At 37.3% G+C, this 12,754-nt stretch overlaps 2 protein-coding genes across 3 annotated transcripts; one reads left to right on the forward strand and one right to left on the reverse strand.

Annotated features, from left to right (window-relative positions):
- Nucleotides 1-3,071: 3,071 nt before the first annotated feature.
- Nucleotides 3,072-8,596, reverse strand: Scm (Polycomb protein Scm). The gene is made up of 5 exons (XM_028322898.1): nt 7,326-8,596; nt 6,275-6,572; nt 5,898-6,110; nt 5,123-5,344; nt 3,072-3,596 (listed from the first exon to the last, which is right to left on the reverse strand). The coding sequence occupies exons 1-5, from the start codon at nt 8,375-8,377 to the stop codon at nt 3,462-3,464; spliced, it is 1,920 nt and encodes a 639-aa protein (XP_028178699.1). The 5' UTR covers nt 8,378-8,596; the 3' UTR covers nt 3,072-3,461.
- A 377-nt stretch (nt 8,597-8,973) lies between these two features.
- Nucleotides 8,974-10,189, forward strand: AIMP1 (aaRS-interacting multifunctional protein 1). Of its 2 annotated transcripts, none has more exons than XM_028322889.1 (3): nt 8,974-9,148; nt 9,227-9,727; nt 9,826-10,189. In XM_028322889.1, exons 1-3 carry the CDS (start codon nt 9,029-9,031, stop codon nt 10,111-10,113), a joined length of 909 nt encoding a protein of 302 aa, XP_028178690.1. In that variant the 5' UTR covers nt 8,974-9,028; the 3' UTR covers nt 10,114-10,189. The 2 variants fall into 2 exon arrangements, with proteins under 2 accessions (XP_028178690.1, XP_028178691.1); XM_028322890.1 differs by having other exon boundaries at nt 8,974-9,136.
- The last annotated feature ends 2,565 nt before the right edge of the window (nt 10,190-12,754 follow it).

Below are 12,754 nucleotides of genomic sequence, written 5' to 3' on the forward strand. Positions count from 1 at the left end.
TTGATGAGAGAACAAAAATAAAATAGCTGGGATCACTCTGACCCTGCCGACCCCAACCGCTAACTCAATAAAATTGTTTACACGGGTTTTTTTTAGTAACTACCTACTTACTACTAGTTATTGTGTTACATTTCTGTGTGTTATACGACATCAAATACCTACTCCTTGCCACAAATCAAATTTTTAGAACAAAGATTTACGCCCGTATTCACAAACGATAATAAATCGAACGCACAGCTTTGAATAGAGCTCTGTGAGTGGTTCGTGTGCCTCCCTGTGCGTCCACGCGCACTATGAGACCTCATAGTAACGTTTGTACCGTATGCAACGACTGGCGACAACTACAGGAAATATTGTTTTCATTTCATACAAATTGAAGATGTCGCTAGGAACCTAACTGTTGTCATCGATGTCGATTTGACTATGCATTCACAGCGCTACTTTGAGTTTCTTTAGTTATGCTCTTACTGAAAAAATTGTGAAATCTAATTGAAAAATAATAATTATCAGTATAATCTGTGGTATAATGTATGTCAATAATTGTCACCATAACGACACAACTTTTTGGGTCGCGTGCGCTGGGCCATAAATTGAACTTGATTACTGTAATGAATGTCGCTAGCTACATCTGACTCATGTCAGTTCTGTTTAGATAAAAACATAATTCACCTCTTCACCTCTCTGTAACCATTCCATAAAAAATACATTACAATAGGTCTGTCAATTGATCGTACTACGATGTTATGTAACACCTAGATATTATTCCATGGTGACATATAATTATTTTTAGTAACGGTCACTGTCAGGTATTAAAAATATGTGTATACCATTGAAACAAACACTTTTCATTTTGCATTTTATTAAATTTATTATACACATCTGTTTCCAATTATGTAGTCGCCTATGTACATAAAATTATTAAAAACTCTACATTTATAAAATAAAAGTGTTTATTATCATGAAAATAAGTTTAATAATCCTTATTGTAATTTAATCCTATATACACAGACCATAGTCGAATATGTACTTCAGTAACAGTTAGCCGACTTATACGAAAAACATAAATAATAACGCTTTATATTAATTACTAATATTCCGAAAAGCCAAATAAGGCGCCTTACAGAATAAAATACCTAGGCAATCTGCCAAAAGCTTGCTTGAAAATAAAAAAAAAAAAAAAATCGAATCCTCTATTTTGCATAATTTTTTGCCTTCTTTTAGCAACTTCTATTTTCGTTACAAAAGAAATGTATCAATGTAATAACTAACGCAAACTTAAACGTCATTATCAATATTTACACAAACGAAATAGGCAATTATGTATAACCTCCGTACCTACACTATGTCATGAGAAAACTTAAAATACACATCAAGATTAATAATCCAACATAATATTTAATTATTATTCATTACATATTTATCCATCATTTATCACGATAACAATAACATTGAAATATCACATGACGAAATGTTTTAACATTATAACGCTTCAAATGGTAAAATAAAATTAAATAGGACACAGCTTTAAATAAAAAATACATGTAAAATGAATCATTCACACGCGGGCGCCGGCGTAGGCCTCTCGGAAGGAACATTGGACACGCTCGGGACGCGTCGGCAGTCAGAGTAATGGACTGTTTAATTCTTCAACATTATGGGCCTTATTGCAAAAAAGTTAAACACACGTTGAACATTGGTTTCAAATGTCATTTTCACACTACATGTCATGACAATTTAAACAAACGGTTGTTTAACTTTTATATTATGCCCTATACCTAAATCTGAATATGCATGAAATTACAACTAGAGTAGCATAATCAATGTCATTCACATGTTTTTATTTTTATTCTGTGATGACGTCAAGTTCTTTTAAGTACACCTAAATTATTGAAAGGCACTAAACCTAGTCTACGATAGAATATCTGTATTCTGTACAGTATGTTGGAAGTCTGTAATGTTTCAAGTACTGACACCACTCAGGCCACAACAGACGCACGACTAGCCAATCATAAGGGCTCCTATTTTGTTAGTTAACTTCCTTACAAGAGGTTATGTCACTATTCAAATACAACAACTTTTACTATAAAACATATCCAAATATCAAAATCTTCCCCTCCATACCAATTCTGATTTCTATGTTGTGCCATAGTAAAAGTTCTTGCATTTGAGCAGTTAAAGAATCTGTAGGAGAAAGTTAACTATACAATAGGACCCTGAATAATATTATATACAATTTATAAATTTGTATGTAGGTATATTAGAGTACAGCCGATAAGATTAACAATATTTTAAGAGTTTACTGTCAATAAAGCCTTGTTCGCACTAGTCGAGTAATTTAGTAGAGTTATGCCCGTTTCCACCATCAATCCCCAAATTTTAAGTGACCCCTATAGTAACAAATAACAGGAATTTTGTTTTTATAGGGGTCACTTAATAATTAGGGATTAATGGTGAAAACGGGCATAACACGCCTCTAGTAACTTAACTACTCGCCACTGACCAAAACACCGTTCAATCGGTACAGTTGGTCGAGTGACTGGTCGAGTAAAGTTTACAAATAATTGATTTTTATATGAAGTCGACTAAACCGCCCAGTTTGGGACTCGTTTAGTCGATGAGCGAGTGAGCAACAACGCGTGGTGGGGGCGCTGCTCGCCTGTCAAAATAGAACAAAATGGATTGGCTCGACTATACGATTTAGTAACCTACTCGACTAAATTTTTGGTGTTCGGATACGATTAGCAACTAAATTACTCACAACTCGCCTAAATTACTCGACTAGTGCGAACAAGGCTTAAGCCTTGATCACACATACCGAGTAAACGGGAGAGACAGTAAAATGTTTACTCGGTCGAGACAGTTGGGTGAGCGAGTCACATACTCGAGCGCTCGGCCGAGCACTCGGCGTAATGTTTATACACACCGAGTACTCGGCCGAGAGCACTGTCTCGCCCGTTTGCTCGGTACGTGTGATCAAGGCTTGGGATAAAGTAAGGGATGAGCACTTACTACATTAAATGCAATTTAACTCATTATACACTTATTTACATCACTACATGATTATTTCGACGTTTATATAATTTACAGAAATAACGAATCATTAATAATAAGCAAGTCCAGAGTAAGGATATGCTTAGTTACTAATATTAATCAAGGTAAAATAACAGTGAAAACAGGAGATACATACAGTTTAAATATATGATCAGAGTTGAGCAAATGGAATAACTCACAAATTTTGCTAATGTATTGAAGGTGCAATTAGACAAAACACGTAAGACTACTACTATTATATTGATTGAATGTAATAATATTCTTATGAAAACCACTTCAGATCAACATTTAGATTCTGAAAAAACGGAAATAATTAATTTATCATTAAAATGCAATAAAATACACTTACCTTAAAAATATGAAACTTATAGTTTCTGACTCTAAGAGTGTTTGAATTATTGTATAACTACTTAAGTGCTATAATGTCGACGATTTTTAATTTTCGAAACTAAATTACAAATTTTTAGAGCTGGGCCTAGTTTTAAGCCCATGTACTTCATCATCATGTCCGAGTTCAGTAGCATGAGCGCCTTCCCGTCGATTTCCTGTAACAGAAGTTATTAGATTTAGTTTTATTTAAATAAATTTAAAAAATGTTTCTTTTTTATTTATTTTTTAGTATTTTGTTGTTACAGCACCAACAGAAACGCATCATCTTTGAAAATATCAGATCCAGATCACCGTTCATAAATGTATTTCATGCCTGGCGACAAACAGACGTAGTGTAGTAAGTGCGTAGTGATTTAATAAATGCTACTGACAGCGCCACTCTTGTAGCGAAATTTTGGGCCGACACTGAATAGGTTTGTTGTCAACACGATAAGAAGAAGTGTGTATAGCTCGCTTCATCCACGAAGACGCGCCCCACTAATTTTTGGTCGCGGGAAGCGCAGGGTGCGGGGAGTCTGATCCAAACAATCCGAGCGTTATTATTGTAGTGTGCGTGTGCACTCATTGATAATTTAGCGTGTACTTATAACGCTCAAACATTAGCGGAAAAATGATGGGGCGCATCTTCGTGGATGAAACGATCTGTGAACCATAGAGAGATGCCAACTAATGCGCTGAGTCCGAAACAGTGTCGCATTGAAATTCACACACACAAAGTAATCAAAATATTTGCTCATTATCCACTGCGGTATCAGTACTCAATGTTCGAATAATCTTTAGTACTACGCAAGCAATATAAACTGTTTACATTATGACGTCGCTGCAGCCATCATTGCTTTCACGAGCAATGTGTTCTTTTTGGGCATATTGCTGCGACACCGGCCCCGCCCCCTTGTCATATATCCCTTAGTTTCTGTGCAGTCTAACTTTCCCTGGAAAAACTGGCCTTCACTGGTTGGGTTTTTATTGGAGGTCAAGCTGTAGATCCTAGTTACACAGAGGTTTCAGCCACATTTCAGCGGTCGGAATGAGAGGTAGGTTAGTCTCGTGGCCTTCCCCAACGTGGGCCACGGCATATGCTGAGTGGTCCCATTGCGATGGGCATCGCTGTTGCGACAGGATAGCACTGCTCAGTTCACTTTTTATTTCCTTGTAATATTTATGTGCTATTTCTGTATACGTTCTATGTCTAAGTGATATTCATCGTAAAGGCCTATTCCAGAGAAAACCCAGTGGGTATGCGGTAATAATACTGTTCAGACCTAAGCGGTATTCGCTACCGTCTGCGGCAGAGAAAACCCAGTGCGTATGCGGTAATAAACTGTTCATACCGCTCTAGCCGCGGTACTTGATACTAAATACCTGAGCGAAACCCGCGCGGTATGTACCTCTACCCACAGCGGCAGCGAATATCGCTCAGTCGCTCTAGCCGCGATACTTGATACTAAATACCTGAGCGAAACCCGCGCGGTATGTACCTCTACCCACAGCGGCAGCGAATATCGCTCAGGTCGCTCTAGCCGCGATACTTGATACTAAATACCTGAGCGAAACCCGCGTGGTATGTACCTCTACCCACAGCGGCAGCGAATATCGCTCAGGTTTGAATAGGCCTTTATAAATGTTTCTTTCTTTTCTTGTTATTAGAGACTGTGGTGAGAACTCTAAAAAGTGTACTCACATGTTTTCTGAAGAGGTCGGCGTGTGCTGCCAGCGCCTGGTCGGCGGCGGCGATGAACCCGATGACGTCTTCCACGGACCAGTCGGCGGGCGGCGCGCCGGCCGCGGGCGGCGGCGGCGCGCCCGTGGTCGACGACGCCACCTCGGGCCGCTCCGGCGACACGCGCGCCATCTTGCCACCCGCGCCCGAACTCGTGCCGTTCACACCCTCCTCCTTATCCTCCTGAAATTCATAATTTGAGGTCTATACCTCTACTCGCTACGAATTTGATACTACTATCAATGTGCCAATTGGATATTTGCCACCACTCCCCAATAATTCTAGAGCACAACTTTTTTAAAAAGGCACTCGAAAAGTGGTCGAAAAGCCCCTTTTTTGTATGAAGTTTTGACGGATTCGATTTTCGATTCGATCAAAAAGTGCGTTTTGTCTAAGGGGGCTGGTCTTTTTATAGATATCAGATTATCCGGACTCATTCTTCGCGATTTCTAATTACCGATTTGAGGTCTGGACCCATAAAAACGGAAGGCGCCGCCACCGTAACACGGTACGGACGTCGTTTAGTTCATTTTTAAAAGAAATGGATTCATCCAATGGTCTAAAATTTAGATTTTTAGACTCTAAAAATGATGTATTGAAAACCCTTTCTATTGTAAAAAGTTAATTATTGTTTGATTTTACTTTGAAATCGATTATCCGGATTTTCGATTATCCGGAACACCCCTGGTTTTAACTGATCCGGATAATCGGGATTCTACTGTAATAAAATACTCACACTTTGAGGTCTTTTAAGAGCAGAAGTGACATTATTTGAAGTGGACTCCCCACAGAGCGCACATGGCCGACCAGCGGCATCTCCAGTGTCCAGCTCTATCATGCCCACACAGCACCCAACGCCTGCACATACAGCCTTTAACCAATTCTTTAATTCGTCCATTGTTAACTCTGATGGCACTTTAACTGAATAATTTTTTGAACCAGTGGTGACCTGAAAAAGGCATAAAATACTTTAGATGCTAATAATTTTTGAAATTCCCACTCCTTATCTTTTATAACTGCTTTGGATAATCAAGACAATATTAAATTAAGTCTAAATATTGAGGTAGGCTAGTATAATTAAGTTTGCTTCTAATAAATAAATTAGTTAATTACCTGCACATTATTTATATTAGAATAGCTACTGGAAGCTGTGAGTATTGCTCGGGTCAATCTTTGTGGGTCTGGATGGACACTCAGTAGTTCTTTCACAAGTGCCTCTGCTGCCCCAGAGGGCCCTGTTCCGGATACTGCAGTCGGTAACAAACTGCTTCCACCAGAGCAGCTGCTACGAATGCGTAAACGCACCACTGTTGCCAAAGACGACGTCCCAGGGCTACTCGAATTACTAGCTCCAGTAGACCCACCTTCAGGCAATGCAGGGTTCGGAATACCACTAGGTCGTAGCTTAAATCTGTAAGGAAAATTTTATAGTATAAAGTTACATAATTTTTAGTGATGGGCCGACTATGGCCTTTGCCGACTAACCGACTAGCCGACTAATCGGTTTTAAAATTGCCGATTAGTCGGCCGACTAGTCGGCAATGCCGATCATTCTAATACCTACTTGTCCGAAGAATAATATCTAGATTTTCTCAAAGAAATATGAATATCTAGATTTCTAAAGAGATAAATACAGGGTGGCCCAGCTTGAGAAATGATACATTACAAAATCACCTAACAGTACCTAAGGTAGATGTCATAATTTTCGAGGGGTCAGAGGAGGTGACAATATGATCGCCTCCTGCTGGGCTAGGATGCGCGCCGTGATATTATTCTCACTTATCGACGTTAAAATGTATGGGCAAAATTGCGCTTATCGCGGCACGCATCCTAGGCCCACTGATTCCTCTCCACTTGCCAAAATTTTAAATCAGATGAAACCACTTACTGATTTTATGCAGTTAAAAGTGGTTTAGGTAAACGCCCTTGGTCCACCTCATAATAATCTTAGTGATTATGAGTTTTATTTCAGTTACATATTTAATTTTGTAATGCGCCGATTATAATCGGCATATTTTGCCGAATAGTCGTCACTAGTCGGCCGACTACAAATGATGCCGAATAGTCGGCTTTCCCGACTAGTCGGCGACTAGTCGGCCCATCTCTAATAATTTTAAAACAAAAACACCTCCAAATAGTTAAGTTTAGTATGTAAATTATTTACCTAGATGGTGCAGTGGCACTCTTCTGGCCAGGAGCTTGCAAGAGGTGCCCAGCTCTTGCACACCAGCCTACTGGGAATATGTCCCTGGAGTCGTACTTGCACCAATAATCAAATGCACCTCTCCAACCATCAAAAGTCACATGGATCTGGTCATTTCTAACAGCCCCAACAGTAGCACAACATATTAACTGTGGATTCTTTTTGTCTACTGCTTCCAACTTCTGACCGACTACAAACATATTTGTTTTAGGAGTAGGGGGCTCTGGTTGAAACACTTTTGCAGGGGCCATTTCAGCACCATTCAATGTCTTCAGCAAAAACATCGGCCAGCTACTTGCATTCATCCGAAAACCAAGGGGAGGCTGCAGCATTCCATCATTTTTTTCACAGTGTCCAATTGGATGAATATCTCCTGCGTCAACCAATCTCCAAAAGTCATTTTTATTATCACTACCATCGAGCCTCAGTCGCAAACGTGGACCTAGCACTCCAACCACAGTCGCAATACATGTAGAAGTCAGGTTACGTGGGTCCAGTGCCTCCAGCTTCATATTTACTTTAAAATCATTCACTGGAGGAATTGCTGCCTGTTTAAAGCATTCCTGAGGTGCTGCAACACTATTAGTTTCTTTCATATATTCATTCCAATCAAAATCTAGATAAATGTCGTAAAATGATCCCGTAGAATTATTATTGCCATGATTTTCGGACCCATTTGCGCCGTTACCTGATTGAGGTGAGGTCGTCCTTTTTTCATTTTTCTTTTGATATTTATTCAAACAATATGTAGAACAAAAATTCTTGCTGCTTGAAGGAGCATTACCGCGAATAACATTGTCGCAATGAAGACAGGCGCCTTTGCTGTACGCTTGTCTAAATTCAGACAGGCAAGTTTCAGAGCAAAATTCTTTTTTGCCGTTTTCAGTGGGCAGAACATATTTCAGTGGGGTTTTGCTTTCTGCACACCATGTACACGTACGCTTTGGTGGCCTTCCAGGACCACGTATTTTGCCGGGAGCAGGCCCCGACGAGCCGACAGTGTTGTTTGACATTCTATCGTGTGGCAATTTCAATACATCATCAAACGTGGTAAGCCAAGAATATTAATGCTGCGATTACATTATACTCGGAACAAGCACAAGATAACAATTTTATGATTAAATTTAGCTTGATTTCGTTGAACAAATATAAACAATGTCAGAAAAGTATTTATGACGCCGTTGCAACGGCCATGTTACTTTTTATTTTTTTTTGTTCAATGTCATGTCAATATGACATGACCATTGATCATAGACTTGTTAAGTTCTTGTACACAAAACGAAGTGAATTCGATTATACGAAAGTTTTCGATTCGAATCATTTTCTCAGTAGTTTTTAAGACAGTGAGCTGTCGTTTAGTAAAAAAAACTTACCTACGGACTTTTTATCAACGGATCACAAGCCACAAGCGGACTTCAATGAGACTACGGAAATACATACGGTTCCGAATACGAAAATGAGAGAGGATCCGCTTAGTACGGTGCACGTCAACCTTTACAATGTTTTTTTTAATGACCACCACAGATAAGGTTAGGACACCGACGTAGTGACGTCTGATCTGACAGATGACAGTTGGGGGTCATAGTCATAGTTTTTTTTTTTTATAAAGTCATAAATTCGCTTTGAGGTTAGAAAATAACCTATAAATTTATAAAACATATCTGATGGTTGTAACAAATATAATCCGGAGAAATATGTCGCATAATGTTGTTGCTAAACTTATCAACAATGCAGAAACAGCCGAAAAAAAGCTAGCGGAACTGCGGAGCAAGGTTATAAAAGACGTAATTGAAATTTATTCGTACTTCGTCTTCGTAGTACATATTTTTTTTGTATAGTTACTTATCTTTTTACATTTTTAGCTAGATGAAATAAAAAGGTTTAAGCTTGAAGAAAAAATCAGAGATCTCAGTAAAGAAAATGACATACTCGCTATTAAAGTTGAAAATGCCAAGGCTGAACTTATCCGCCTTGAAACTTTGAAAGGAATTAAACAATATTCTATACCTGGCAAAACTACCTCTGCAATAAACAATAATGAAGCCGCACCGATCAAAACTGAGATCCAAGAAAAGCCAGTAATCAACAAAAAGGAAAAGAAAGAAAAAGATGTTAAAAAAACTAAAGAGAAGTCAAGTGATACTAACACAATTGATACTGTGGATGTGAGAAAATTAGATTTTAGAATTGGTAAAATTATCGAAATCAGTAAACACCCTGATGCTGATTCCCTTTATGTGGAGAAAATTGATTGTGGGGAAGCAAACCCACGAACTGTTGTCTCGGGACTTGTGAATCATGTTCCAATTGACCAAATGAGAGATAAAATTGTGATGGTGTTGTGCAATCTGAAACCTGTCAAGGTAACTGTTTGAGATTTTAAACAATTATCACATTATTATTAATTTACACATTCATATTTTGTAACTTCTTTAAAACTGATTGTTATTGCAATTTACAGATGAGGGGAGTTACATCAGAAGCTATGGTCATGTGTGCATCATCCCCTGAGAAAGTTGAAGTGTTGATTCCACCTAGTGAGGCAGTCCCAGGCGATCTAGTCTCTTGTGAAGGATATCCTCGAGAGCCTGAAGCTCAACTTAATCCCAAGAAGAAAATATTTGAAACCTGTGCCCCTGATTTGAAAACAAATGATGAAAAAGTTGCCTGCTACAAAGGCAATCCATTGGTAATTCCAGGAAAAGGACCTGTAGTTGCACCCTCATTAAAAGGAGTTAATGTTAAATGAGTATTAGTTTTTTCACTTTACTATTTAACACTGTTCAGTGAATTTATTTATCATAAAATTAAATGCTGTTATACAACTTTTGTTTTAATACTACTTCCTTATTTACTTTGTATTGAAAATGGTAAAGACAAGACCACTTAAACAATAATTACCATAAAATTAGGTAAATAAATATCTCTCCTGAATACAGATAACTGAAATAATGTGTTTATAAACTTTGAACTAATGATTTATTTATGAATGTAATGTTATGCCAAAGGTACAAAGGCTAACTTTATTGTATAAAATAAATGTAGATGCTCAAACTTGCAATCTTGTATTAGAAAATCATGTCTAAAGAACATAGAGGAAAATAAAATTTAAGTAAAACAATAAGTAAGCAATGTCAACAATATATTTATTTTACACATCTAATTCAATATGAGTTCTTTCTATAAACAACAATTCATTACTATTTTGTAGAAATTTCATTTCTATTCAGAGATAGAAAAATAGATGAATGTGACAATGCAACATTAACACATCACTATAAGCATTACACAATATGAGGTCGACTCTGTGGTCCTGTTCACAGCTCCCACTAGTTACAATTTATAATAAACATTAACAGATTCAACTTGTGATTACACTCTTACTACAGATACAGTGTGGTATAGAAAAACTACTTATATAAACATCAAGTGTTTGTGAGTCAGTATGAAAATATTCCTTTAGTATATTATAACAAGTTTGTGGGCAAGCTCTGTCCAATATTTATGAACATTATTCCCAATTTTTATTTAATTATTATTACATAAAAATAGCAATAAATTACTAAAACTTAAGGCTACTTATGGTAGTAAGTTTTTTGGGGCAAGTATCCATGTTGTTGAAATCTACATAATCTGGTACTTTATGGTGCAAGTTTAATTTAGCAAACTACCAATTTTTTGCATTTGAATATTTTTGTGCTTTCTAAGTTTGAAAATCGTCTAATATCCTAAATGGTGAGATGCAAGCAGTTACTATCTACAAACATCACTAAAAATTTTGTACTTTGAACAAGGATAGATAAAGATTATAGGGGTGTAACTAGGGTTGCCAGGCGTCCGGCTTTAGCCGGACATGTTTGGCTTTTTAGGGTCTTGTCCGGCCAAATATTGCCTTGTCCGGCCTGTCCGGCTTTTGTTAGGCTTTTTATTTGGTTGCCGCGCCAGGCGAAAGTCGAGCCACAGAATCATATGAAGCGCACGCATCAGGATGTTGGGTTAGCAACCGATGATGATAGTACTCACTCATGAGCTGACACTAATTGCACCCCCCCCCCGTCACATGTCCGGCTTTTAGGGTAAAATGTCCGGCCAAATGAAACGCAAAGTCCGGCTTTTGTGATTTTGGACCTGGCAACCCTAGGTGTAACTAAATTAAATTGTATTCAAAATTAGTTAAAAAAGAGTACTTTAACAAGAACAATCTAACAAGTGAAGGTGATAATTGTTTAATATTTTGGCCATTTGTAAGTACTTTGTTTCAGTAGAAAATGTGGACGTTTATAACATAGTATTACAATCACATTCGTTCTATCGACTTGCGTGCACCAGATATGTTGTTATGATTAATATTATAGATATAGACAACTATAAATGTACTTCCGACTCTCAAACCGCCACTAAATGGTTACAATTCTTATAAGTTGTAATTATAATTACGATAAATATTATGTTTAAGATCAATTCCTTTAGTTGATAAAACTTTATATACGATAAAATGTTTTGACACGGACACAGCAAATACAAATCTACATAATAATAATATAAAATCAATGTAATGTTTCATGCATGGTCGATGATGTACTAGATTTTCATAAACAAACACTTCCCGGGTTTAATTTAAAAATACATTGCCACCATAATGATCTTATTTTATGTAAAAATTGGACGTGTTAAAGTTGGTTTTAACAAGTCTAGCTAAACCTTAAAAACTTATTGGTTAGGCCGGTATTAAAACACAAAACTGAGCACATACACATAGATTTCAGGAGTTGTTCTACTGTTCATTTAACACTATGATTCAAATTCCAGTAAATTATGAGCAGACTACTAAATATAAACAACAATCTAACACAATTTTATGATTTGTTTCATTGCTATACAATTTCAAGGTTTCAGCGGTATCATTTGTGTAGATACCTACATAATGTAGGTACATTCGTCAATAATGATTAGTGAAGTATCGGCAAAAAGGCTTGCTTATTCCACTATTCCCCGTTGACAATCCCCGTCAACGGGGATAAGTGAACTTTTTGTTCACTATTCCCCGTTAACGTTAAATTTGAACTTATAATGGGGAATAATGAACTAAACGGGGAATAGTGGAATATGCCGGCAAAAAGAGCGAATAAACCTGAAGGAAAATTAGAAGTACCTATGTTTAAACAAAAAATAATTGTTAGAAGATATAAAATAAATTAGAGAATGGAGATAATGACAAAACCCTCCACTATAGTGGAGGAGGCTCATAGTCCAGCAGTGGACTGTAAAGGGCTGTTGATGATGATGATGATAAAATAAATTCCATTAGTTCCATTAACACACTGTGTAAAAAGAAAATTTTATATTAACTACTGACTCTTTTTAACTGTCGAGATCTCGAAATAAATAAA

The sequence above is a fragment of the Ostrinia furnacalis genome, unplaced genomic scaffold (assembly GCF_004193835.3).
Source record: "Ostrinia furnacalis isolate ACB-3 unplaced genomic scaffold, ASM419383v2 OfSCF0535, whole genome shotgun sequence".
In the NCBI taxonomy this organism is placed as follows: Eukaryota; Metazoa; Arthropoda; class Insecta; order Lepidoptera; family Crambidae; genus Ostrinia; species Ostrinia furnacalis.

Excerpts from the sequence above, each read along its gene's own strand:
- Scm (XM_028322898.1), bottom strand. The coding sequence starts at position 8,377 with ATGTCAAACAACACTGTCGGCTCGTCGGGGCCTGCTCCCGGCAAAATA. Across the intron at positions 6,573-7,325 it reads AGTGCCACTGCACCATCTAG|ATTTAAGCTACGACCTAGTG; the intron begins GTAAATAATTTA and ends TTTTCCTTACAG. Across the intron at positions 6,111-6,274 it reads CTAATATAAATAATGTGCAG|GTCACCACTGGTTCAAAAAA; the intron begins GTAATTAACTAA and ends TGCCTTTTTCAG.
- AIMP1 (XM_028322889.1), top strand. The coding sequence starts at position 9,029 with ATGGTTGTAACAAATATAATCCGGAGAAATATGTCGCATAATGTTGTT. Across the intron at positions 9,149-9,226 it reads GGAGCAAGGTTATAAAAGAC|CTAGATGAAATAAAAAGGTT; the intron begins GTAATTGAAATT and ends TTACATTTTTAG. Across the intron at positions 9,728-9,825 it reads GCAATCTGAAACCTGTCAAG|ATGAGGGGAGTTACATCAGA; the intron begins GTAACTGTTTGA and ends TGCAATTTACAG.